Source organism: Phalacrocorax carbo, chromosome 9, assembly GCF_963921805.1.
Source record: "Phalacrocorax carbo chromosome 9, bPhaCar2.1, whole genome shotgun sequence".
Classification (NCBI taxonomy): domain Eukaryota; kingdom Metazoa; phylum Chordata; class Aves; order Suliformes; family Phalacrocoracidae; genus Phalacrocorax; species Phalacrocorax carbo.
The window spans coordinates 3,364,916-3,392,546 of NC_087521.1; the positions used below are offsets into that span (position 1 = coordinate 3,364,916).

The window sequence follows — 27,631 nt, forward strand, 5'->3', positions numbered from 1 at the left end:
CGAGACTGCTTTCTCTCTGCTGTGTTGTACTTCCAGCAGATATCTGGTAAACTGAAGTCTCCCACGAGAACTAGGGCTAGAGATTGTGAGACTTCAGCCAACTGCTTGTACAGTACTTCATCTGACTTCTCATCCTGGTTGGGTGGTCTATAACAGACTCCCACCACGATGTCTCCCTTATTGGCCTTCCCCCTGATCCTTACCCGTAAGCACTCAACCTTATCATTACCGTCATTGAGTTCTAGGCAGTCAAAACACTCTCTAACATACAAGGCTACCCCTCCACCTCTCCTTCCTTGCCTGTCCCTTCTCAAGAGCTTGTAGCCATCCATTGCAGCACTCCAGTTGTGTGAGTCATCCCACCATGTTTCCACGATGGCGACCACATCATAGTTTTCCTGGTGCACGATGGCTTCCAGCTCCTCTTGTTTATTGCCCATGGTGCGTGAATTGCTGTAAACGCACTTCAGTTCATCTACTGATCTCTTTTCCAACACAGGTATGCCACCCGTAGGCTCAACCCTCGCAAGCCTGGTTTTACCCCCTTCCTCCTTCATATCTAGTTTAAAGCCCTCTCAACAAGGCTAGCTATCTCCTTTATTATTCATAGAGAGAAAAATAAATTCATTGTCACAATATTTCTTTTAGAAATGACATTGGTTGAAAGATGCTCAGAAGTATTAAAACTGAATATTACGAGAGAGAGGTTGTGGCCTGTGACAAGTGTAGTAGTGAAAAATACGTAACTGCAAGTTATCATATGCCATTAGAGTCTCTCTCTTTCAGCTGCAGAACTTTACATTATAAATTATATGCATGCAACCAGATGACAGTGTTTAGGTTTGTCTCAATGTTTGTGAAATGATCCACTTAAAGTTAAAATAGTGTAACAATTCCTCTCTCTGTACCTCTTCTTTGAATAGATTTTGTCTGTTTTTGAGTGACCTAAGCTTGCTTTGCTTATCTTCATGTTCCAGGTCTTCTTCGGGAAGCTGGAAGTAAGTAATTAGGTCTTGTAGAGTCTGAGCCATCTCCTCAACAGGCAGGGCGCTGGGTGATAGCATTCTGTTGTTTCCACTACAAAAAACAAGAGCAAATAAGACTGGCAGCATTATTTATTTTCCCACTGTAATTTACAGTATTACATAGCAGCCTGTTTTCTGTTAGCGCCTAAATTAAGCCTTGTTATACATATGACATATGTGTATGAGGAACAGCTGAGCTGAACTGCAAATCATTCAAACACCTATTGTTTGGTGCCCAGTGCTCAGAGCTTCCTGAAGTGGAATCATGTTTCCGTTTCTGCACTGAGAGAAAGAATAATTTAAAACACTGAATAAAATGAGCAGAAGAAACAATTTAGTCAGCGAAAAGATGAAACAGAGATGAAAGATGTACCGAAGTTGTTTTTTACAGTAATTTATTTTGTCTAGACACTTTAAATCTATTGATGATATAGGTGTAATGTGCGGATGGACTAAATAGTAGCAGTATAATAGCCAGGTACACCAGCCAGCTTCTAGACAAAGAACACAAAAGTAACAGGAAATCCTAACCATTAATTAGGCCTTCTGTATCAAGCCTTTATAGGAGAAGGGTAGGATTTAAAAATAATTTCAAGGAATCTCAGTTGTCAGTAAAATGATGTCTCTTTCCTGTTCAAGCATTCGCTCAATCTTGGGTGACAACCCAATTTTTTAGGGTCTGACTCACTATCATACATAGTATGATCTAGGAGGAGATGATTGCTGGCAGAGGTGGCTCTGTTTTTATATCCTCAGCACAAGAAATACAAAAGAGTAGTGTAGTCCCTTGTGATACTGAAGAAGTATGGTGCATTCTGTGGAAGGAAGTTCTTAATTATACACTAATTTTTCTTTATTTTTTTCACCTACTAGGCAGTAATACAAGGATGACGACTTGATCATCATGATTAAAACTCCTGCCAAGCACTTCAGTACTACACACACCCTTACCGATTGCACTGTGTATTCTTACACATTGATCTCAGCAATTATAAATTAATATGCATTGACACAGAATTGTATTTTACCTTAAAAATCCTAAAATTAAAAAATAAATTTCAGACAAAAACTTATTGTATGGAAGAGCTATAGTGACGGAAACATGGAACTTTCTCTGAATTAAAGATTTTTGTCTTGCTGCTTATTAAAGAGCTGTTAACTTGTAAGTTTAGTAATATAAGATAAACGTCATGAGTAATTTACCTTAAAGAATGAGGGAAGAGGAACAAAAGTAACAAAAGAAATAGCATAATAAAATTGTACTTCAAAATCCCCTATATTTTCAAAGTAACATAGTTAAAGGTATCATTCAAAGAGTCAAATGCAAACACACACGTAAGACAGTTTTCATGACACTTCCCTTCACTATATGAATACTAAAGCCCTCAACAGAACAATCACTTTACAACTATTTCCATTTAAACTTTCAAACTTATTGGTAGCTAAGGTCTGTCAAAATTAAGCTAAACTGACAAGTGACACAAAACATTCTGAACTTGACAAGCTAGATTATATAAAGCAGTAGAATAAACCTTTTTAAGCACAACATATACTTCAAGAGGACTGGAAAAATTTAAGCTGAAGCAAGTGCATTAATATGGTGAAAGCAAGTCAAGTTTTGATTCAGAAAATCTGTTTCATAAATAATATTGTTAAAATACAGGCTTGAATCCAGAAAATGAAACTAGGGGTGAAACGTGATAAATACAGTATCTTTTCATGCTCACTTTGTCAATGGTTCATTAAGATTCAACATCTCCTGAGGATGCAAAGGCTCTTCAGTCAGCAACACACAAATTTAGATGAACTGCTTTAAATTATATTAATGTCCAACACATTTGTTCTGCTATTGGCCAAGATGGTATTTTTCCATGAAAAGAAAGGTATTAAGTTGCCACATGTGTGGCAAGGATATTAGGCAACTACTTAGCAAGTACCGCTCTTCATATAACCTTCTTATTAAATCAAGATTACGACGGAGCAAGTCTGGTGTCATACTAAATTGTTTTATTTCCCTGACTTTCTAGTAGTCTTTGTAGTATTGACTGCATGCTTAGGGTAGACATAGTGTATATTGCATATGAAACATATATCGCATGTTTCACAATGCCCAGGTATCCAAGGGTTTCGGTGTTTTGATCTATAGAAATAGCCATCATTGTTTCCAGATCAGTTTTTGAGTTCTATTATACAGTTAGTGGAACAGCCCAATGTCCTATAATTCTTACCAAGGCATAATTACTATCTGCTCTGCCCTCTAGCACAGCAAAGGTTTGGAAGATAAATACCATTCAGAAGGCAATTCTACTGATGCTGTTCTGAAGTCTTAGAATCACAACTTGAATTATTCCTTAAAATCAGACATGGACACTGTCTCTCTGCTGAGATGCTGTTATTGACTTTGGATACTCATAAATCCATTCCACTGTAAGTAAATGTTTTGGTTTAAACAGGATATTTAGGAATGGTCACTAACAATTTAGCTGAGAGAGATAAGTTAAGAAGTTGTTCCTTTTAACTTCTCAGATGACAGTCAGCCTTCTGCCCTAATTGTTTTTGCTGCATATAATCTGTTATACTGCATACAGTTCAGCAGAGAAAACTGCCTCTCCTCTGATCTTTAACTCTTCCAGATGTGATCAGAGAGGGGTGACAGAGAAGTAGGACGAAGTAGTATGATGGGTGATTAAAAAGGTACAGGTAAAACGTTGCAGCCCAGATTTTGAAGGCAATAAATTAGTATTCTCCTCCCAGACATGTAGGGATCTATTTTGCACTTCTTTCTATTGTTTATTTGCATGGAGTTGGGGCTGCTATGGTTTCCCATTGTATTTTTGATCTAACAGTATTAGGCATCAATACTCCTTCCAATTAGTTTGACAATTTTGAATAGAGTTAGCTATAATATTTGGTCTAACAAGAAAAATAAGAACCTTTTTATGAATATTGTGAAGTCCTAACTACTGTCGAATACCTACCAAGGGAGTTACACTACGATCATTTAGCATATTTTCCTCAACCTGGCTTATGATCAAGTTTGCTTCTGGCTTCAAGGTATTAGATTGCATGTAAAGGATCTTAAATAAGCTGTTTTATCTGTTTAATGGCATTACTCATCAAAATCACTTAAGTCAGTAAAATATTTTGCTAACAGCTTCTAAATACAAATTCTTGAAAGCAGGAAATAAGGATTATGTTAGAGAAATTCTTACCATTCAGAATACTTTAAAAAACAAACAAAGATTGTATATAAGAATGTAACAACTACCTTATAAACTGGCTGAATAAGCTTGTAGTATTGCGAATGATTCGAGCAGCCTGGGATTCCTCATGCTGACATCTTTGTAAGGTTAGACCATCATCCATATGGCCTTCTTGGTGTAATATAACCTATTGAAAGTCAGTAATTATCACAATAATTACTTAAAAAACTGTTGTGCTTTTAAATATTTTTAAACTTACTTCAATATCGCACTGAAAACAGTAATGGCATATATACTCTACTATTACTTTTTAATCACTTTATCTGAACACCTGTTTATTACAAATTTGTCAGTCTCACATAAAAGTTATTCAGAGAAGACATTTTAATGTACCTTTATTCTCCTGCAATTCATTAAACATATATGCTTATCAAATATTTTCCTACTGAAACAAAAAATGTCATTCTTTCTGTATTCGCACTGTCAGGGCAAGACGATCTTCACTATCTTAAGCATTATTTACTAAAGGATTCACACATGAAAAGGCTACTGACAAGAAAATCAAGCTGGAATGACAACATCATAAAAATTACAATGCAACTAAAGGAGCAATGACATTTATGAGTAACTTCTGACTCATTTAGCTATTCTCTACACATATGTTGGATTCTTATCCGAACCAGACGTGAACATCATTATGAACTTCAAGCAGTAACAGAGATCCCTTGGTGGGTTTCTAATTTTTCCGTTTAAATAAATGCCCAATTTCACAGAAAGCCAGCATAATTTTTAGGTATCACAAAAACAAGTCTTGATGATTTTGAGTAATTAAAATCTTGCAGCACTTCTGTAGGAATTAAATGTGAGTTACCCTGCTTCTTTGCCCAAGATGCCACCTATTGAGTTCTCTGCTGAAAAATTTATTTCTTCAGCGCTGAGACTGTGAAAATTTGCTGCCCAACTTCCCAGTTAGCTGAGTAGCTCTGAAGGCACCGAATAGTTAACAAAGAAACTAATAATGTTATACAAGTGGTACTGCCACAACTGTCAAGGTTGTTTAGCGACAGCTCTTTGTACGTACTTGGTACAGGTATACCAAATCACTGGAAAGTCACGTTTTTCTATACTTGGCAGGATCCAGAGCACACATGTGCTCTGTTCCTTCCTACCTGCTGAGGAAGAGCTTTTAGAAGAGGCAAACATCGCCTTATGAGTTTATCTGGACCTCAGAATCCATGGAAATGTGATGGAGAAAACTAGGAAGACATTTTTGCATGAGTATATTTACAAAATTATCTTAAAGGAGACTAGTTTACATATTGGCCATCTTTCCTCATTGTTCAAGTACTACTTTATATACAATCACACAGTGGGTGACTTTGTTAGCTGAAATATTGCTGTTTCCATAAAGGAGGGTTCTGGAGTCTCTTAACTGAACAATAACTAAAGAACTGTTCTTCCCATCACAAAACTTGTAAGGAAGTATTTGACAATCAGATAATGTTTCCCCAGGCCATTGCGTGTAGCTCTAGATTTTGGAGCTACAGAATGGTAGAGGAATGAAAACATTTGACAGGTAGGATATTAAAGCTGCCATGCCTTGCAAAGTAATTGCACCTTCACCACTGTGTAGCAGAGATGCACTTTTTTCTCTAAGAAAGATCAAGGAAGAGAGAAGTCTTTTTGAAGGACCTAATCTTCCCTATTTCTCTGAAACAAACAAACAACAACAACAACAACAATCAAACAACCCACCCACCAAAATCTCAAATAAATTATCCAGAAACACCACAACTTCAGGAAAGTGCTATTTAGAACCCCAGTAAGTAGATCATGGCCAGAAGCATCCAGTACTGCTTACTCCAATTCGTCAGATAAAGCACTTCCCTGCATATAAAGGGGCACTTGGCACTGCCCTGCTTGTTGAGGTACAGCAGGGCATTGGTATTGACCAACACCCTGAGCAATGATGTGAATCCAAAATCCGTAGCATATGTTTCTCTGTTCTCCAAGCTCTGGCGTTCTAGAGCTCTGCAGGCGTTCATAGCTTGCACAGAAGCAAGCTCTCAAACTGAAAAGATAGGCATCCATCACTCATGCTGGATGGTAAAGGAATGTTGAACAGAGTATTGATGTAAACTTCACCACTACCTGACAGAGTCTTGAACCCTTGGTTACCAAGATTTCAAAGAGAGAGAGAGCGAGAAACAACAGATCAAAATTCTGGCAGAAATCATACAACAGAAGTCTCATAAATGATGCCAGAATTTCTTACGTATTTGTGTCTTCTAAAGACAGCATCATAACTAGGTAGATGAAACCACACCAAAGCCAAACAACAGAAACTTTTACTTGGCGTTTTGAGTATTTTGTAACAGAACTAATCCCATAGTTGTTTTCTCTTCTCTGTAGATTTGCAGCAGCTGTCAGTGATAATAGCTAGGTTGTGTGAAAAAAAAAAAACCACCCTTTGCCTCTTGCAACAATAAGGTATTTCTCCATCATCTTAAGGCTACTGAGGCATGTTACAAACAGTGCGGGTCAGGTTGAGAAGGATTACAGTAACTGAAAGTGAAAATCTGACAAAATGATGGTGGAGGATGCATATAAAACTGTGACTTCACTTCTTCTGAAGAAAAATAAATTTGATATGAAATTTGAAGGGATATATATATATATATATCTAAACTTGCTTACAAAAATATAGTCTAGTACCATATTTTGCAGAGAATGAAAAACTGTTTCCTGCCTCCATAGGAATATCAATTACAGGAAGCAAGAAGGTTTGGGTTTTCTTCTGTTTGAAGGGACTTAATAGGAGAGAATTTTCCAGGTGAGAGGTCAACAAAAGATTTGGAGTCCTTGAACATGAACGAGACAGTTTGAAAGGAGAATAAAGGTGACAGGCAATTATGGAGGTTTAGTCCCTTGGTGCTGAGCAGAAAACTGCGGAAAAAATACTAAACTTTACAGGAAGCTATTGCAAAATTCTTCACTGAATACAGAGGAAGAATCTACATGTTACCTTTTCAAGAAGTAAAATTGGACCCTCTCAGGATACAGAATCCCATAGCCAATACTGGCATGGGAAAGGGAAGAGGCCATCATTGTGTGATCATATCTCTTATCAAGAAAATACTGAATGAATGGCATACAAAGAAGAATTTCTCTTATCAGCCAGGTTGCTGAGAAGAAGAGGAGGAGTTGGGCACTCACTGCCTGTTTATGACCATGTGTGCTGCATAAATAAATGAGATTGTGCCAAGGGTGTGCTGAGGACCTAATTTTTTGTATTACAGTGCTTGCGTATGAGTATTCTCTTGTGAATGTACATGCATACAAATAATTAAAGAAGAATTCAAACTGTGTTCGGTAATCACCCTTTTTTTTTTTTCTTTCTCATGTTCTAATGGTAGATTCAAGTTGTAAAAATCTATGAATACAGAATCAAAGAATCATTTGGTAATGGTGCAGTTATGCAAAGCTGGTGCTAAACCCTGTAATTCTGAATGAAATGTAAACAAAATTTGAAGAGATAACAGATCATATGCCCCTAATTAAGAATATACTCATTCCTTAAAATCAAAAGGCTGAGAGAACGAGCTTCTTGATGCCACATCACAAGTACATCTAACATTTTGACAGGAAATTGTTCGTTAATATCCCTTAGGAAACTTGAGGAATTTCTAGGGCCGTTTACTAAGTAACGAATATAATTACCATTTCATACAATATACTCAATTAACAAATTCTAAAGCACCAGTGAATGTAAGATGACTTACATTTTACACCCTTAAACAGTTACATGTAGATTTCAAAAAAAGTTATTTGACCATCCAAATCAGGAATTTCCATATTTTACTGGTGTCAAAAATAAGAATTGAGCCTAAATTAATAATTTCTTCTGACAAGAAAAATGACTAAATACATTTCTTAGTGGCAAAGTCTTTCTTCAGTTACATAGTTATGTTAATATCCGCTGTTGTTTTCAGTTTTAGAACAAAACATTCCCACCATTTTCAATAAAACAGAAGGAAAATATTAACTCACAATTACCACATTGGTAGAATGGCAAAAAACAGGACAGATCAAAATCGTTATGCCACTAACATTCATTTTACAAGTACTTAGGAAAATCCTCAAACATTACCTTTCTTTTCAAGGGACCTAATCGTGCTGATTTAGCGTCTTGTGCTTTGTAAGTCAACCATAAGGCACTGGCCACATGTTGGACAAAACAGATTGAATCGCCGTACTTTATTTCTGGGACTCCCATTCCATCAATGTCACGTTTAAGACTAGAATCCTGCTTTTCTTTTAGCTCCTAAGAAAACAAAATAAAAGCTGGTTTTTAATCTCTGTACTGGAACAGGAGAAATCATTGACTTGTACACTGAAACACATTCCAACACGGAACGTTTGTGCTACTTATGTTGTTAAGCTGCAGCTAAATTTCATTTCACATAATTTGTTTCTATCCAATTAATTAGTCAGATTCTGATTAAAAATAATTTCAAATGTGAAGCATCATTTTCACTGAAGAAAGAAAAATAAAGTAAAATCCATTACCTTACCATGTAGATATACTAAAAAAAAGTCTTTGAATATTTAACCTAATCTAATAAATCACTGAGTTAAGGATGTAATTAAAGTTTGTTTAGTAGTCTGTAGAACTATATATTCCTAACAGTTTATTTTAGCCTAAATATGAAGAAGCAAAATGAACAGAAACATTTCAAAATTTAGTTAAAATATTTTTATGCTAAAGAATTTTTTGCTTATAAATATATGCAGATAAAAACTTCACTTGGAATAATGCTTCTGTATTGCGACAACCAGCAAAGAAGAAAATATTAATTTTTAAAATTGATACCATTTGGCCTTCACATTTATTTTACATTTGCATTTCTTCAATTTTACATTTTATTTTTCCATTTATCCTCTTTGTAAGAGGAATCGAATTCTTTCAAATCTCTTTTAAAGACATTGCTCAATACTCGGCTGGAACACCTAGTACAGTTTCTAAGCCCAACCTATTTCTTAATCCCATTGGTCTTCATTCACAACCAGAGGTTTTGAAGTCTCTGACAGAAAAGCAAGTATCTTTAAAATAAAATAGTTTTCCTTTCAAAATAGAGCTCAGGAATAAGAACAGAATTGTGCAGCAAAGTCTGTACTAGCAAATTACAGATGCATGTGCATGTGTGTGATTAAACAAAAACTCTAAGTAAACAGGGTATTTAGATTATACCATTTTTATATTATTTCAAATGCTGATGGACTTAACCTTAAACGTACATAGCTGCTGATTGCTGCTAAGTAGGCAAAATAACGTTAGACACTGATACACAGTTTAAATTATTACATGTGCAAGAGGTTTTCTTATTCCATTCAGTTTACTGAATGTTCAACATCGGTGGAGTAGAGAGTTCTATTTTAACTATGGTAATCTTCTTTCATTTATATAGAATTTAGCTCTCATGTTTCAACAACATTTTTAGTAGAAACAGATAGCATTATAATGCCAAGATGAATTACCATTACAGTATCAAGACTATGGGGAAATCACGTCACATCATATTTATGCAACTACACTATCATGTATAGAATAAAGAGGAACTCTTTCAATACACATTTATGGTGAGGCCATTAAATGAAAAAAATACAATAAAATAGCACAAATTCATTAACTGTCAGCAATTAATTGTTTGGCTTTACATAGAACCCTGAAGATTAAAACATTTTTCTCAAATATTACATCTGTGTCAAGAATCAAGCACCAATGAAAATCTCAATGAAAGAAATCATAATGTGGTAACAAGTGATCCTAAAAGTTACTGTTTTTTTTAAAAAATTGAGTGTTACTGATCCTTTTTAATGATACTAAACAAAGAAAACCAAAGATTTTTGGAATTTCAGAAATAAAGCTTTAGAATTATTTGGGGGCCTGAAGGCTGTTCTCACTTTAAGCAATACAGCATAAATTCCTCTTCGTGATGTTTTGCTCTTTCTGCTCTGTCCAGTTTCTCTAGGATTTCTGACAAGGCATTTGACAGCAGTGTGCAAAGACAGGGTGTATTTTCTAACAGCTGAAAAGTATAGTCAGATAAAGATTATCAGGAGAGAAGGGGGGGGGGAATCTCTTATCTAGATATTTTTACATATCTTAGCAGCAAAATATCCAAATACTCTCGTTCAAAACCCTGTCTTCGCCACCTATTCTCAGTTTAATTCCCTCAGGCCATGAATGAATCAAGTCAAAGAAAACAAATCACATCATGGGTCTGGAAAATGGCAAAGGAAAAACAACAAAAAAAACCCCAATGCAACAAAAAAGAGAAGGAATGAACACAGGAACTAAGGAACTTGAGGGCAAAGCTGTCAAAGATTTTCACAAGATATTTAATATACTAGAAGAGGAGCAAGATTTAGAAAATTAGTGTATTCATAGAATCATAGATTCCTAAGTGATGGAAGGTAAGGAATGGCAGTGTGAACAGCACAAATAAACCCACCTGCCTTTACAATGATTCTTCAGCAGTCATCTTGTAAAAACACAGTAGGGAAAAAACTCTTAATATCTTAAGGGCTTGTTTACATACCGCTGAGAATGGTAGGACAAACTGACTGCTGATCTCTATCTCTAACCTACAAAAGCTAATTAAAATTGTACCTTTTGGTGTCGCACGCTGTTACTGCATTAAAAGTACTGCCATAGGCTACCCCAATTTAACAAAAGAAAAAGATAAAATGTCTACAAATGTAAGAGCAGGGGAGTACTACCTTGAGCTTACCTATCTTGCTAGTGACTTACTGTACTCTGTATTCTTTGCTGTATACATTTCTACACCCCAGTAGGCAAGAAAATAAATTTTTTAAAGTACTTTTAATTTTACCTTCTACTTTCTCCTCCCATATAAAATAAGTAGAAAAAATAGCTTAGTACTGTATTTGAAATGCAGTGCTTACTGGGAAATGATAGTTGTAAATATGAACTTACAAATAAATAATTGAACTTCGAGAGCAATTGTAGGTAAAGGACTCTGTAATACTTATCATCTTATTCCAAAAAAGAATTAAACTTTATGATTACTACTAAACTATTACGACATCCTAATGCCATTTTGAGCCCCTAAGATAGCTACATGCTGGCAGTAATATTAAAATGATATCAAATCCTTCTGCATGAGTCATCTGTGACTTTTGAATGTGTCAGAATGTTACTTACTCAGACCACACCAATAATTTCTTCATTGTCAATTGTATATACTATCATGAAAATAAAATACAAAATCTCAAATTTTAATTCTGGGCTATTACAATTTTTAAATAATCAGATATTTTAAAATATGCTCTTGTTCTTCACTGTGTTTATTCTCAAAGAAATTTATAAGCACAATCAAGGTTCTGCTCAGCAGAGTGTACTGAGCCAAGTACTGTGCTGGAATGAGAACATCCCATTTCAAAACAGGATTCCATCTGCTGTAGGGAAACTGCTGTGTCTGTGGTCACAAGGCATTACAGAACTGTTGCCTTAAAATATAAAGGCTGACATTTTAAAACCTTGTCAAAATTAAGCTCCATGTTAAACCCAACAAAAGGCATAATCTGGGGGGTTTTCCATCAATTTCTGATGCTGGTAAGCTTAGTTTGCAGTAATTTGCAGTAAGTAGACATATATCGCATACATTGTTTTCACTGAAATCAGCACCATAATGTTCTTTAGCATATTCTTTCACCTTTTTAAAAGCTCCTTTCTATTCTTATTTATGTAAGGCCATATTAAGGAAAACTCTATTTTTAATTTCATAATTTAAAATATTTGGTTTGATTTCCAGTGCTACCCAACAAAAGAAAACAAACAGTGAAAGTAAATAAAGTATTAATGCAATCACAGGTTTTGAAAAGCAAGGAACAGGCAAGACTGCTGAAGTGGCATGCAACAATACTGAGGGTGAGGGCGTGCTTTCTCAACGTGAGGGTCTCTAGAACAACTGTTGGAAAAATAAGGCTTTAAGTCATGTGTTACAGGCTCCTGGGAAGCCTTGGGGATTTGGTATACTCCACACAGCTCTTCCTACTGACAAAGATAATCTCTTTTTTCCCACAAAACACCCTTTTGTTGGCTTCCAAACTGGAAAGAATACCTCAATGGAGAAATGCTTTATTTCCTTTTGGGTACTCCACAGCAATGTATGTTCTGAGCAATCCGGTCTGAATTCAATGTTGACCCCAGCTGGAGCTGAAGGCTGGACTAGATGACTTCCCAAGGTCCTTTCTAGTCACAATTATCCTGTGACTCTAAAGGGCAGGAGTGCTGTAAACAGAAGGTAGCCCAGCACCCTATTTTTAAGGAACTGTACACTCCTGGATAGGAAGGTATTAGACAGTTACCTTGAAATTTCCCTTAATTCATTCCATATTAAGGTCCAGGCAAGTGGAAATATTTCTTCACTGAGAAAATGAGCAAGAGAAAACAAAGGCTTATGTGCAGATATTAAGATCATCACACTTGCATATACCTTGTCTAACTTAGTTCTACAGTTCTTTTTCCCCTCAGTCTGTCTGCAGTCAGGACTTGGCTTAGAGAGTCCTTTCCTTCTTACAGTCCAGATCAATCTTTGGGGTTTATTTGCTTCTAAAGCATCACCTTTCTTTTTTTTCCAGGAAGAGTTATCATTGTTTGTTCCCCCCACCTTTGGAAACACTAATGCCTCTACCCATGGGCCAGTGCAGCTCTCACCTGCCCAGACAAAAAACAACTATTCTTATTCTTGGCACAGGCAAAAACAAATTTATAACCTATTGTGAGATAAAAATATTCTTTTGTATATAGGACAGCACAAATCCTAGGATGATGAGACACTGAACTTGTATTTGAACCATATTATGCATAAACACGGTAAAAGGGATGAATGCATTACACCGTCATTATTGACTTCTGCATAATTACTTACTTCTGTACTTCACCTTAGTCATTTTGGGGGCTGTAACAAATTTCGCTAATGTGCCTTTGAGGCACACCTCAACAAAATGAGTAAGAAAATAGGGTATGTTTATTCAGTGCAACAGAAATTGTTTACTTCATGACTATGAATACATAAACATAAAATTTATATACTTAAAATTTATACACTTATATGCATAGATTAAAATATTAAGAAATTGCAGAACAGCTGGTGTCCAATGAGGCAGTGAGTACGTTGTCGGAATTTGAATACAACGTTAAACCAGGAACTGTGGCATTCCTGGCATGTTCACCATCCTTACCAGGGTGCCATGATTTGCCAAAGATGAGAAAAAAATTACAGCTGTAATAGCTGTCCCTGCATATCATACCTACAATCTACACTGCATAGGCTTTACCCTGAAGAAAGAACAAAAAAATATTTGGTGAGCACCTATCAATCTAAGGAAATTTCCTGGTAGTTTTTCAATTGTTTTGATTAGTTAAAATAAAAATTCTTGGTATACCATATACAGTCACAATAATAAAATAGACATTGTTATTTTAAACATGCTAAAAAGAAGTATTTGCTTTACTATAATAACAAAAGCCTAGCATCTGTCAAGACCTTTAATGCTAGATTTGATCTAGGACATATCTAACTTCAAAGATTCTTTTTCACCGCCCTTCAAGCACCATACAACAGTCAGAATTACATGGAACATTTAACTTCTCATACTTAATAAAAAACTCTATTGTTTGTTATAGTTGTCTACGGCAACTATTTACAAGTAATATCATGAAAGCACGTAAAAACTTTTCCTCATCTTTGGTGCAAAAACCTTTCACTTTCTGGAGACCAGTTATTCATTTTGCCTACCTCCATAATCATTCTTCATTCTCTCTCACTTGTACGATTTTTCTCAGCTGGAAACAATGAAAAAGCTAGCAACATGCAATTAGCAGCTCACTAACGAGCACAGTTTGAAAACATATGGTTTAGACTACATTTTTCTTGCAATTCCCCTATCAACACACTGCACAAAGAATAGCAAGTGCAGAATTTTGCCCATCTGAACTAAATTCAGTTGGATCCAATTATGACAGACACAGCTGGAATGAATAACATTCTAATGAGATTCTGTCCAATGAAAATTATTCTATAATGATTAAAGCATTTATATTAAGCCACTGTATCTTGCACTGTACTAGTTTGCAATCTTGTTTTTTAACCTGTTAACAGTTTGGTTTGCTCTAAAATGTATTCATCATCCCTATTTTTCTTCAACAAAACCTTTGTTACTCTCAAGTTGTTTATTTTTTTATTTAAATGCATAATCCCTGTCAATTGCTTCAATTTAGAAATTACAAATAATATATGAAGCCACTGAACCAACTCAGATCTAATAACTGAGTGCCCCACATTTAAGACAAATTTGCATTGCTGTTATTTACCTTTGATGCTCTAAAACAAAAGGCAGTAGATGTTGTGTCCGATTTCTCTCTGTCCAACATTGCAAGACCTTCATCTTCATTCAGAGCCAAGTACCTTCCTGTTGTAATATGTCGGAGACGGAAAGGCTGTCCCCATCTGATGTTACTTCCACTCCAGCTAAACATATAAGGCATGAAAAAATAATTTATGAAATAAGCAAAACTAACATTTCTCTTCTGGGCTTTAAAGGATGTTCAGAAAATAGAAAGTGCTCTATATATATTCCTTTTTGCTTTTGATTGCAATATTTGCATTAAAAAAGATGCAAAACTGTAAATACATTTACAAAGGGAACCTTGGAAAGGAGTATGGCTTTCATTTTCTTGTTTCTGTACTCCCTCTCTGTTTTATTAGGGTGTTACATATGGTGTCCATAAAAAGAATCCTACATGTTTCTGAAAAATGCCGAGTTTAAATTAACTACTGCCTAAGCAAAAGAATTAAACCTAAGTGAGGATTCAACATTCCAAAGAACTATCCTACATCTGTGTTAGTTATGAGAGTACTTCAGCTGCAATCACAAACACACCAAGAGTAAAACCAACATACAGTTCAGAAGGCCATCAAAGTTAAAGCATATTTACCCTTATGGTATGTATTGAAACTTCACTTGAAGAGAGCGAGAGCCTAAAAAAACCCCCAAAGACACCCATGGGGGATATTACTGTTCTGATTTCCACCAATGCTTCTAAACTTCCAAGTGAAAACAAGGAAAGCATTTTACTTTTGGGCAGAAACAATGACTCAAGCAGACGTATCTCATCAGCAACACTGCTTTTGATATGGGACACAGACCAAAAGAAAAAAATGTCTTAAGATATTGACATTCCTTGTATGATTATACCCTGGTGGATTACTTTTTGTTATTGACAATGAACATACTGAAATATATCATATAGCAGGACAAATACATTATTCATGTTCTGCCTCCAGAACTGTAACAATTGAATTGCTGTTAACAAAGTTGCTAACAAAAAAGTTCCAAAAATATCAGTACCTTATTCGAAGGGGTTCTACTCTCCACAGAGATCGTGCTCGAACACCAGCTCCTCCAGTTTCATAAAGTACTTTCCTACAGAAAAGATTCAGAAGATCATCCTCTCGTGTTTATTTGTGCTACATAGCATTTATAACTTACTCCTCTGTAAACTGTGTGGGAGTAATTTCTTCTCCCCAGCTAAACAGGTAGAGTCTAATGAACAGGAGGTTCCTACTCCTCCATGAGAGCCTGGTACACAATCCAAATGCCCCAGGTAAGTCAGGCTATTTCCACTAAGCTATTCTTTCTCAGGAGTTGATAAAATACTTTGCCTTCAAAGTGGCTAAGAAACTTCTGCTGAGACTTAATCTGTCATAAAAATAGGTAATTCATACAGTTCCCAAGAGGTTAATGTAAATTACTAATTCTCTTAAACACATATCAACACAACATTAAAATAAGTATACACATTTGCATACATTAATGATTATCTGCATGAATAAGAAATCAGAGAATTCGTTTCTAGAATTACTTCTAACGTTCTTATTGAAAGACAAAAGAGGTAGTGATAAAACAATATTTTTTTATTATAATCCTTATAAAACAGAAGATACGTATTTGTTTTAGCAAACTCAGAGAAATAAAAAACAGGAGATTAAGGGATTCAACCTTTAATATAATCTAGTTTTCTTGAATTACTGGCTGGGGGTTAGGGACATGTTTGAGTGCTGAAGCCAACATTCTACTCAATAATCAAGTACAAACAAATACGAACTCTGATGGATTAGTCCTGTTCACAGGAATACATGTAAGAAAGTTTTCCACCTTTCAGAAATCATTCATGCTTTGTCATCCAAGCACCAGAATTTGTGTAAGCTTTCTCATATATAATGGATATAGGAGATACAATGGCTAAGAGGAAAGGTCTTGATCTGAAACTCAGGATCTATAGAACCTTTTTTTAAAATAATAATTTTAAAAATAATAATAATTGTATTTGTTAACATTCTGCAACAGTAAAAATTTAGGAAACAGTAAGCTTCTAATCAAATACTTTATTTGGTTATAATAATAATTTGGGAAGTTTGATGTTCACCTTACCTATTTTAAAATGTTTTAAGAATCTCATAACTAAGTAATTTCTTTTACACATTTTTAGGCTATTGTCTGCAGCATTACTACTACTGGGGAACTATAGGTGTGAAGGCCTCGTTTTCGCAATGCGACTCCCAAGCTGCCCTCCATGCTGTACTACGTAAGGGTTTATTGCACTTCTATTGCATCATTATACTCTAAATTTCATGTTCTGTTACTGGTAGCAAATCCTCAGTGGGTGCTATAACTTAATAGAAATCTGTTCACACAGCAAAATAGTACTAGCGGATGATGCTATTACTTTTTGCTATGCCTGCGTCTTCACTTGAAAGAGTGACATGACAACATCCCTGTGTCAACTGTGAGTGTGGTCAGAAACTGGGCCCTCCAGGCAGATACCAGTACGAAAATGATATCCTTAACAGTTGTACTGTATATACTGAAGTACATTCCTTCATGATCTGAGCAAGAGAGAAGGGTTCAGACATACAAGCAAAACTATTTTAGACGCAAACCAAGCTGATTCACTAGCTTCTTTTCAAAAGTGGAGCAAACTTTCAGAAGTTTGTTGGGTTCTTTAATTTTTCTTAAAGCAATATAAACAGACAGCCTTTTTTGTATTTCTAAACTTTTCTGGCAGTGCTTCTTTCAGTTCATATATTTATTTATTGATATCTAAGGGAAAGGTTCGTTGAACCCTTCAGCAAGATTGAGTCACACCTATTCCTAAATGTTTGCATCAATTTCTAATGATAAATTTTGTTCTAGCTTTGTCAGAGGTAAGAATGGTAATTCATATCATTAGTCGCTTTCCCAAATCAAAGAATGGGTGAAGAAGATGAAGAGAACAGTTCCACTCTTCCTTGTTTAATTAAAATAACTGGAACTGACCACCAAACCATAAAGACAGTCAAACTGAAAAATTGAGAATAATCCAGAATGAAAAACTCACTGTATCATAATGTGATTAAGGTGTATATATATATAAAAAAAAATTCTAATTCTAATTTGGTATTAGGAAAGGATTTTCTTTATACCTCACAAAAACCAAACAAAATCTAGTAGTATAGTACAGAAAGGTTTTTATTATTTAACAATAAAAAAAAGGTTCTACGTACCCTGAGTTTCAGATCAAGACCTTTCCTCTCAGCCATTGTACTCCCTATGTTCATGGTCTATGAGAAAGATTATACAAATCCTGGTGCTTGGGTGACAAGACATGAATGATTACTGAAAGGTGGAAAACTTTCTTACATGTATTCCTGTGAACAGGACTAATCCATCACAGAATGCATGGGAGATGGGTCTTCTACTGTACTTATGTGTGTGAAAAAACATGCAGCAAGGGAATTTAAAATCTGCCTTCCTGCTCTGGCAAACTTGACTAAATGGTGCATATGCATACACAATAATGTCACAACCTAGCTGATATACCAGTCTGTTCTGAGTTAAAATACCATTTTAGATGCACAATTTTAACTGACTTTTCAGATTGCCAAATTATTTTATTTTTTTCAAAAGTTAACATGAAAAAAAGATGTATCTGCTTAGCACCGTTCTTGTGCAACTATGGGACCTGGAACTCAACTTGTGAAATGAAAGTTGTGTTTTTCTTATTTGACCAAGTGTTTTTACAACTTTTCTTTTATTGAGAACACTTAGGATTTTTAATTTATCTGATATTCTGCTTCCTGAGCAACACCAATGCATTCCAGGAAGAATCTATATATTAACATGAAGTATACTGGAGTGTGACAAACCATTTCCATACAGTATCTTTATAAGTTGATGGACTTGCAGACCTACACCTGTACATTATCTAGGAGTCACTTTTCAGAACACACATGCGATTTCAAAAATTTTGAAATGATAGTGCAAGATAACAGTAAGAATATATATTCCTCATAGTGAAGGTAGTAGCATGTCTACACATCTTATCTTCTGTAATAATGTTCTTGATACTCTAGAATCAAAATACAAAATGACAACAAAAAACCCCAGCAATCAAGTCATCTTCATCTCCGGACTCTGTGACTATGATCAGAGGTCCCTTCTGTCCTGGGCTGTTCTATGATAATATACTGAATAGACAATGATAATATACAATGATAATATACTGAATATACAATAACCGTCTGGAGTTTTTCTTTTCCATTTTCATCCTAGGTCCTCTTTGCTCCCACTCACCTTACTGATGTTACTTTTGGCAGACTCTAATGACCTCTTCTTAGCTAAACTCAAAACTGAAAATCAATTTCCATTTTCTTTGACCTCCTTCGTTTCTCCTTGGCCCAACTCAACCATTCCTTCACTGAAGGAATAGCATAGATATGTCTCCGTTCGCATTTTGTACTTCTTAAATTCCTATACTACTTAAATACTCAAACTCTTTTTCAGCTTTTTCTATATGCAACTCTGTACTAGCATTAGTGACCTGCTCCTACAGTAGCAAAACTGCAAATAACAGAGAATTGTTCGTTTTTCACAACAGCATCCACGTAACATTTTCTTCATCTTCTTAATTCCACCCATCTTATTCTGATTTTTTGTCAAGCCTGCCTTTTTGATGTTCAGTAAGTGATCCCCCTGTATTTTCACTTGGCCTGTAATAAAAGACCTGAAGGTTCTTCACAGAGAATAGTCACTGTGTGAATTGTTAAGGAGCATTCTCTACAGAAAACTTCAGAAAATGAAATGTCTGTTCTATGAAAAGAGAAATTATCACTCCAGTCCAACTTAGTTTATTTAATAGTTCTAATGGAATGCATAGAAAAAATTAAACAAACAGATGAAAACAAACAACCATTTTCCAGTGTTCTTTCTCCTGTTCCTATTGCTATTTGGTTTTTCTCATGTATTCCTTTGTTTTGTATAATGTAAATGTGACAACTGTGACAGAGTACAAGCATGGCCTTATGTCTATGATGCAGCTCACAAATCCGAAAGATAGGACAACTCTAAATTGTCAGTCTTAGCACATTGTGTCACTATCACACATCTGAAAGTGAGCAATATAGCATTCACATTACACTCCTATTTTAGGAACATAAATACATAGATTTCATTTTTAAAAATATATTTTTTTTAAATTTTACACTTTTATTTACACAGTTTTAAAAAAATGGAAGCAGAGCTTAAGGCAGTAACAACACCAGCCAAACACATGTTAAGAAGATGATCATACAGGGCAACAGGACTCCACAATTATTTTTGGCTTTAACTATATCTGACTTGTAGATAAGTAACAGCAACAGCAAAGTACAGCATTCGTGAAGATACTGAAAAGGCCTGACACCTATTCTAACATATTAAGATTGGTTGTTTATAAAAATCTGAATATGACATCTGTTCCACGCAAGGTATCTAGATCCTAATGCTTTTGCTAGTATTTTTATACAAGGTGTGCACATTTTCACACTCAGTGCAAACTTCCTATCATTTTCTATACACCTATGAAGAGAACAGCAACTAAAAAATTAACCAACAAGCAAAGTTTTCTGACATTCACTTTGGGGGTTTTTTTTGGCTTTGGAGACATTTTTACTCTACAGAAATGTAAAAATGGAAAATTTAGAGCTGAAAAGTTTACTTGACACAACTGAATGTCACTTGTGGTATCATATTACCTAAAGCATAACATATTCGTCACAACAGCTATAGGGATCTTATTTGTTGAACATGATTTTTAATGCTGGGGGTTTTGTGTATTAAAATTATTAGCTTGCTGTGCTTTTGATTATCAGCAAAATGCGAAATTAAATTCAAATAATAAAATTCAAATAATAAATCAACATAATATATAACAACTGTAGATTTAAGTTTAATACAAAAGTGGTTTAGCCTAGCTAATATGATTTAATTATCCTAACGCTTTAATCAAATTTGAGAGAGCAAGGACTTGCAAAAAGATGCAGAATATATAGAACATGAAAGTTATTGTAGAGGCTAAACTTTCAGAGATATTTTTAGAGCTTTTTTTTTTTTTTTTTTTTTAAATTACCTTCCTCCCTGCTAATGCTTGCTTACCTCTGCTTATAGTAGTATGCATTGAAGACAAACAACGTAGCAGACTGAAATCTCACTGGAAATCAAGTACTTGAATTTCAGCAATAAAAGAACCTATGACTGATTTTCTGCTTATTAGGTCGCAATTTCTTGTAACAATGTCACTGCCTAATTAAAGATTGATGTAAAGAGCATTTTACCTATCAGACCCCAAATTCAACTGACAGTCAACAAACTATTTTTTGAGAGAAAAAAATGTATAAAAATGCACCACCACTTACTTGTGCTGTGAATCATTCTGCTCTGTAGATGGAATTGTCAAACACTCATCATGGCCATGGAAAAAGCGTACTACATGCCCACCAAGAAGATATCCTGTAGAAGAAGCGCACTTACTCATTAGCTTAAACATTGACAATATGAAAATAACACCCTCAAAAATATTTAAAAAATTAAAAAGACCAAGGTGAAATATTTCCAAATTTTCCCTCATAATTGAAAATAAAAAGAACAAATTTAGTATGACAACATATTATTTTTAGTATATTTTTCAGTTGAAAATATTTCTTCTGAAAAGGAAGACAAAAAGAAAGCAATCTCTTAACACTTAAAAATCAAATTCGGATTCTGGGACAAAAAAGGAAAATAAAAACTTCTGTGGCAATTACTGTTTTGAAAATTTAATGCTTTAGGTAAAAGCCAAATCCAATCTATAATACCACAGTTTCCTCCCCCTTAATACAATTTAAATGTTCTCAATACAAAATAATTTGGTGACTTCATCAGTTTGTTCCGACATTTATAATTTGTGTCAAAATCAAAACTGCACAGCAGCAGCAGGAGACAGAGGACAGAAAACCACTTAGCAGTTCTGCAGATTAAGTTTAATGGAAGCTAACTTTCCAACCCATTTAATACACAGACTACAGGTCAAAACCAGACACTTCGATCACAGAAAAAAAAGAAAAGAAAAAAAATGGTGTAGGAGGAAGATGATTCATCAAACCCCCAGTCCAAACTGTTCTGACCTTGTAAGTGAAATTAATGTCTTTTAAAAGAGCAAACGCACAAAAATGAGAAAGGGTAGAAGGAAACCTCTATACTGTGCAGCCGATTCACTATAAATTTGTAAACTGGGAAAAGAGTAACTGGCAATCATCTTGTTGCCAATTTATACAAAGGTCAGAGCAAAGAAAGAATGCAAAAAAATACAATTTCCTGATATTTATGTTCCATAGAAACCACTTCAAACGTCACAAAAAATATGTTGTCCAACTTCCAGTCCAATTTCAGACTTAGGAAATCCCACTTTCTCAGTTTGTCCGTTCACCTTGAGCTAGGCTGCTAAGTCTTTTGACATATGATCATCCCTCATGTAAACCATTCTGAGAAGTGTGGATACAGCTAAACCTAAGCCAAAGTAGTTGGGAAAAAAGTGACACACAGAAAACCTACTTCTCTGCTTACCCACCCTATCTTTTTTTTTTTTTTAAATGCCGTTTTGGATTATGTGACCAATTCTGAGCTACACAATACAAGGGTTCCAAGTACAGCAAAGGGCCACTAAGATGACTGAGAGGCTGGTGCACCTCACAAATGAGGAAAGGCTGAGACAACTGGGACTGTTCGACCTAGAGGAGAGAAGGCTCTGAGGGGATCTCACCAATGGGAAGAGGACCGAGTCTGGGTCTCTTCAGTGGTGCCCAGTGATGGACAAGAGGCAGCGAGCACTCACTGAAACACAGGAGGGTCCATCTGAACATCAGGAAACACTTTTTCACTGTGAGGGTGCCTAAGCACTGGCACAGGTTGCCCAGAGAGGTTGTGGAGTCGTAATTCTTGGAGATATTCAAAAGCCATCTGGACATAGTCCTGGCCAGCCTGTTCTAGGTGGCCCTGCTTGACCAGGTCCCTTCCAACCTCAACCACCCTGTGATTCTGCAAGTGCTGAGGAAATTTAGCTACCAAATCCCTGCTGTTACAGAATTCTAAAATAGACCATGATTTCTCTGTGTGGATCATTAGGTTTGTGGTCTGTTACAAGGTTTTAATTTTACTATAGGATAGCTTTTCTGTGTGCTTCATTTTGTTTTACCTGTGAAACCTGAGAACATGGGGACTTTTCCAGGATTAACCTCTATTCCATTAACGTCCCATGATGGCAGGGGGCCAGACAGCCATTTATAAATATACATCTCCAGCATAATACACTTCTTGCAACAGAAAGCTATCAGAAAGTATTACAAGGAAAATCCATATCCCATATGCTCTTAAAATGAACACCTACAAACATTGTGAGACAAGTTTCTTACGGCCCAGTGCACAGAAATGCTCTGGGATGCTGATTTAAACCACTTGGGGTTAGAAGGACCTGACCATAATTCAGACAAGCCTAGTGACTGTTAGTCTCTAGCACCAGGATAGTCTATTTCTACCAAGACTTAGCACAGCTGATCCCAGGGAAATGCAATGCCTCTTTAAGATTCCTTATAGTCCATTTTTCCCTATGATCCTGTATATTATTATATCATATATTATAGCATAATGATCCTGATTTAAAGACATTTGCCATTCACAAATGTGGAGGGTTGATACTTTGAACAGAGCACAGCAGAGATAAGTACAACGTTTGTTATGGCAGTGTTAATGACAGAGTATGGCACTGATATAAGGAGCAATATTGAGTGGATGACCCTTTCATTACAGAACAAAACATACCTCAAACACAATAAGGTGACGCTTCTCAAACATGGTTGTAAATAGCAGTCAGCTACCTAGAAAGAAATCCTGACCCTGTGGTGTGGGATTTAAGGCTGATTAAGAGGATGCGCTTAGAGAGCTCATTTTCATTGACTGTTACAGAGAGACAATGAGGAACCATGGCTGTGAGATCCAGAAAGGATATTGAGCAAATATCCTTAAAGAACATTACTAAGAGATTGAAATAGGACCCTTGAGAAACCTGCTTTCCATTTTGCAGGTACCTTTACCTCTCTTCTGTTACCTCTGTTATAGGGCAATTGAAAAACCTATACAAAATCTTGAGTTTACTGGCTTTAGTCATACTGCAGTTCCTACTCCCCAAAATGATAATGAATACAATAATCTCATCTGTTGCTCTCTCAGTCTTCATTTCTCTTGCAGCTTTTCATGCTTTGCTATTCTAAAGTTACAGCACTTACTTAGCTTTTCTTCAGTTATTCTGGCTGATGTTTCTGTATTTCCCCATTTTCCCTTCTGTTATTCTTCTACTCTATGCTAATTTTATTTATTTTCATTAAGCTTTTTGGTTTGATGTTCGGATGGTGGGTTTTTTTCATTTTCACTCTTTATGAAAAGCAATACAAAGTCATCTAAAGCATAAACATTTCTAAATAAATAAAATTACAAACCTTCTGTAATACTGCTTCCTGAGCATGTCGGATGTACATTCCATAGCGTCTGCATAAAGGAGGCATCCACCTGAATACTTCCATTTGACATGGAGAGATGCTGAAATAAGATGACAGGAACAGGAACCAGTGACTTTATGCAATTAAAAATATTTAATATATTAATTTTTCAACAAAATAGAAATACATAATAAATATACAAATATTCATTGAAAATTAATAGTCACTTGCTTTTAAAATGAACTTTTTTCTAAATCTAATCAGCAGACTCCAGCTGCAGCTCAGAAATCTTCCACAGTTACAGAAATAAAAACTTCCCAAGCTGGAGAATGCTGAAGCACCCCTTGGGAAAAATGCATAGAAGCAGTTTTGTTCTAGGTGGAGGAAACCTTTCACTTACGAAAAAAAAAAAAAGTGCTTTACAACCAGGCATTATTTCCTAGATTATTTGCTAGATTAGAAAAAATTTCATTCATAACAATCCCAACCATCTTCCCCAACTCCTCACAGCACTTTTTATTTTCCCCACCATGTCTCCACTTGCTAAACAAACCAACCTACCAGGTATCTTTCAGAAGAAACACTGACCAGGATAAGATCATCACCTATTCGAACCTTTTCTCCTTCTGACCTTTGTTTAGAAGCAGGGTGTATTGTCCACCAGCACGCCTCACCTAAAGGAGAGAGACACTTACCAAGGGTATACGAAACAGACAGCTCCCAGGAAATTTAAGGATATCTTTAAACAACATTGAAATAACATAATAAACAATTGTGTTGTAGAAGACACACACCTTATAAAACCACCTCATTCCTCTTTTCAATCCATCTGAATTTTTTTCTTTTTCCTCGAAAATTTGGCAAGCAATCTTTGCATCACTGAAGCTGATATTTCTCTTTTCATGGTTTGTTTGTTTTTTTTTAAGCGACTAACCACTTACAAAACAGTGCTCAGAACTACCCTCCCTTCAAGGCTCTCACTGCCGGTAAATTGCTATTAGCTCCCTCAGTCTTAATTACCACTTTTTGTGTCTTCTTTTGCTTAATGTTCCTATTTAATTCACAATCTTCTGCATCATTTCCACTCTAAGCCACAGTTATGTTGCTGAATACAAAATTCTGAAACAAATACTCCATAACTTTACAATATTGCTACACGACAGATACCAGTTCTGAGAGCAGCTCCATGAGCACTACAGCCCATACGACTACAGGGTAGCCGGGCCTAAGGGTGACAACCACAGAACATTTCCCACACATTAAATATAAGATTCCAGATTACTTCGCACACACGCGTGCACACACCCCCACACCCCACAGTTCTGGGAGAATTACCTAATTTGTTCCACAATTTCACACCCTTCAGGGTTTAGTTAAGACCCTGAAGAAAACAAGCTGAAATCAGCTTTCTCACTAGGCCACGCAAAGTGGGAGAAACTTAAAGACAAAAACGGGTAGCATAAGACAAAACAAAAAATCTGCTTGATCAACTAACACATTTCATGTAAAACCTCCTTAAAACAAAATTTGATGGTCATGAAACTAATCATAAAGGAGGCAATAAATAAAAGTTACATCCCTAAAAGTAAAATTGCCTCTCCATCATCAAGTAGTCTATCTTTATTTTATTTTTGAAATAATAAAAATAAAAATTCAAACCACAGGTTTATATTAATACAACTGGAATTTCTTTATTTGAAGCTTCACATTAATGAGGTGTGTATACAGGTACTTCGATTTTTCCCTTCACATCCGGGCCTGGGTACTACAGCGTCACCTGTTACTTTCTGATGAGTACTCATCACTTTCAGTAACCATTAACACTGCGCATACAGCAGCAGGTAAACCTATTTGTGTCTGTGATCGAGTTGCTTTTAAATTCACTTAACATAGCTCCCAGTGGCATCTCAAAATTAATATGTGACTTCATGGAAGTAAGTAAGTTTTTTTTTCCTGTATTTCTGCCAGCAGCACTGTTACTGGCAGTACTCCCAGAAATCTACTAATTCTATTTTAAAGCTTTCACATAATTTCTTGATTGTTTTATATATCTTCCACTCTGTCCCATTATTATTTTGCTCCATTTTATGCTCTTCTTCAGCTCTTTTAGCAACCTGTTCATTACATTTTTTCTGTTTTCCTGCTCTACAAGTTGCACCCTTCTTTTGTTGCATCATTACAATGTATATTGTAAATGAACCAGTATACCGCTTCACCATATTCTAATTTTATTGAAAGTGCCAAATCATACAAATAGAAAAAAAATGCATCAAATCTATTTTATTCAATGGACATTTTTTATTTTGACCATTATCACCAGTGTTACTGTAGTTGTGGTAACTCAGTTTAATTGCAAGGCACTCTCCCATTCTTACACAAAGTCAATTTACTGAAAGTCATCAGTATTGACAGTCAGCATTTACTTTCATTCATCTTATTTCTAATGAACACATAAACATGGCATTCATAAGCTTACAGGGCCACTAATCTCAATGCCTTTTCTAAAAACAGAACTGTGTGACACGTTTTCCTTCAAAAATAACTTGCTATACCTGCTGCGTGTTCTCGTAGTCCCACATCAAATGCAAGTTTATCTGTCTGGGATCTTGATGATGTTAAACATGTCAAATACTGCAAAACAGTGAAGTTATTGAAAAAAAAAAACCCAACACACATGCCAAATTAACACATTCACTTTCCTCCATCTTACTATCAGCCGGTGGTTAATTTTTTTGAATTAGCTAAGCATGATGCTATTTGTATACAAGCTCTCCCTGATTTAAAAACATGAAAATCCTCTCCCACTTCAGCACATATTTCTCTGTGCAATTTAGCTCCTACCTTCCAAAGTTCCACATAGTTAATCAGACAGGGATGGGCAAACATCTTATTACAGCATTACTGTAGAAGTTTGCTTCATGAAAACATAGCAAACATACCAAAAGGCAGGAATCATACTTGCAAGTCTGGTATATCAAGGCAACTACAATTTGTATGGTTCATAAACGTAAGTAACAGAGTTTAAAGACTAATGTAGAATCTTCCAGTACAGGAAAAAGGAGGGAAGATGCTTTCTTGACTTCTCATTTCTTCAACCTCCTATTAGGTATACTTGCATTGTCCCTAATAAGTCAAAGATCCAGAACAGTTAAAATATTTGAGTTGTACAATGCAGTGAAACAAAATTTACACAAGGTAGCCTGAAGATAGCATGTCTGTGGGCATAGTCTCTGGGAACTATGGGATGTTAAAAGGAGCACTTTATCTTACAAAATATGATGGAAAAAATAACACATATTACAACAAATTCATTTGCAATAGCAGCAACTTGCTAGTGGAATTATCATTAAAATGGATTCCTTAAGGACACAGAAATAATCCACAACAAAGGAGCTTATCAGCTACATTTCTGAGTGAAACAGGTTGAAAAATCTGAATTTAAAATATATGGCCCGCTTCCATTGTGCTGAGGCACCATAAGCTATTAAAA

The 27,631-nt window shown here is 35.5% G+C and overlaps 1 protein-coding gene across 1 annotated transcript in view; it reads right to left on the bottom strand.

Annotated features, from left to right (window-relative positions):
• RYR3 (ryanodine receptor 3) overlaps positions 1–27,631 on the bottom strand; it is a 204,527-nt gene that overhangs the window by 158,991 nt on the left and 17,905 nt on the right. Inside the window, 9 exon segments of the mRNA XM_064460023.1 lie at positions 909–1,077; positions 4,264–4,415; positions 8,379–8,552; positions 14,631–14,787; positions 15,668–15,742; positions 21,031–21,124; positions 24,142–24,241; positions 24,703–24,815; positions 26,694–26,772. Coding sequence (XP_064316093.1) covers positions 909–1,077; positions 4,264–4,415; positions 8,379–8,552; positions 14,631–14,787; positions 15,668–15,742; positions 21,031–21,124; positions 24,142–24,241; positions 24,703–24,815; positions 26,694–26,772 — 1,113 coding nt within the window.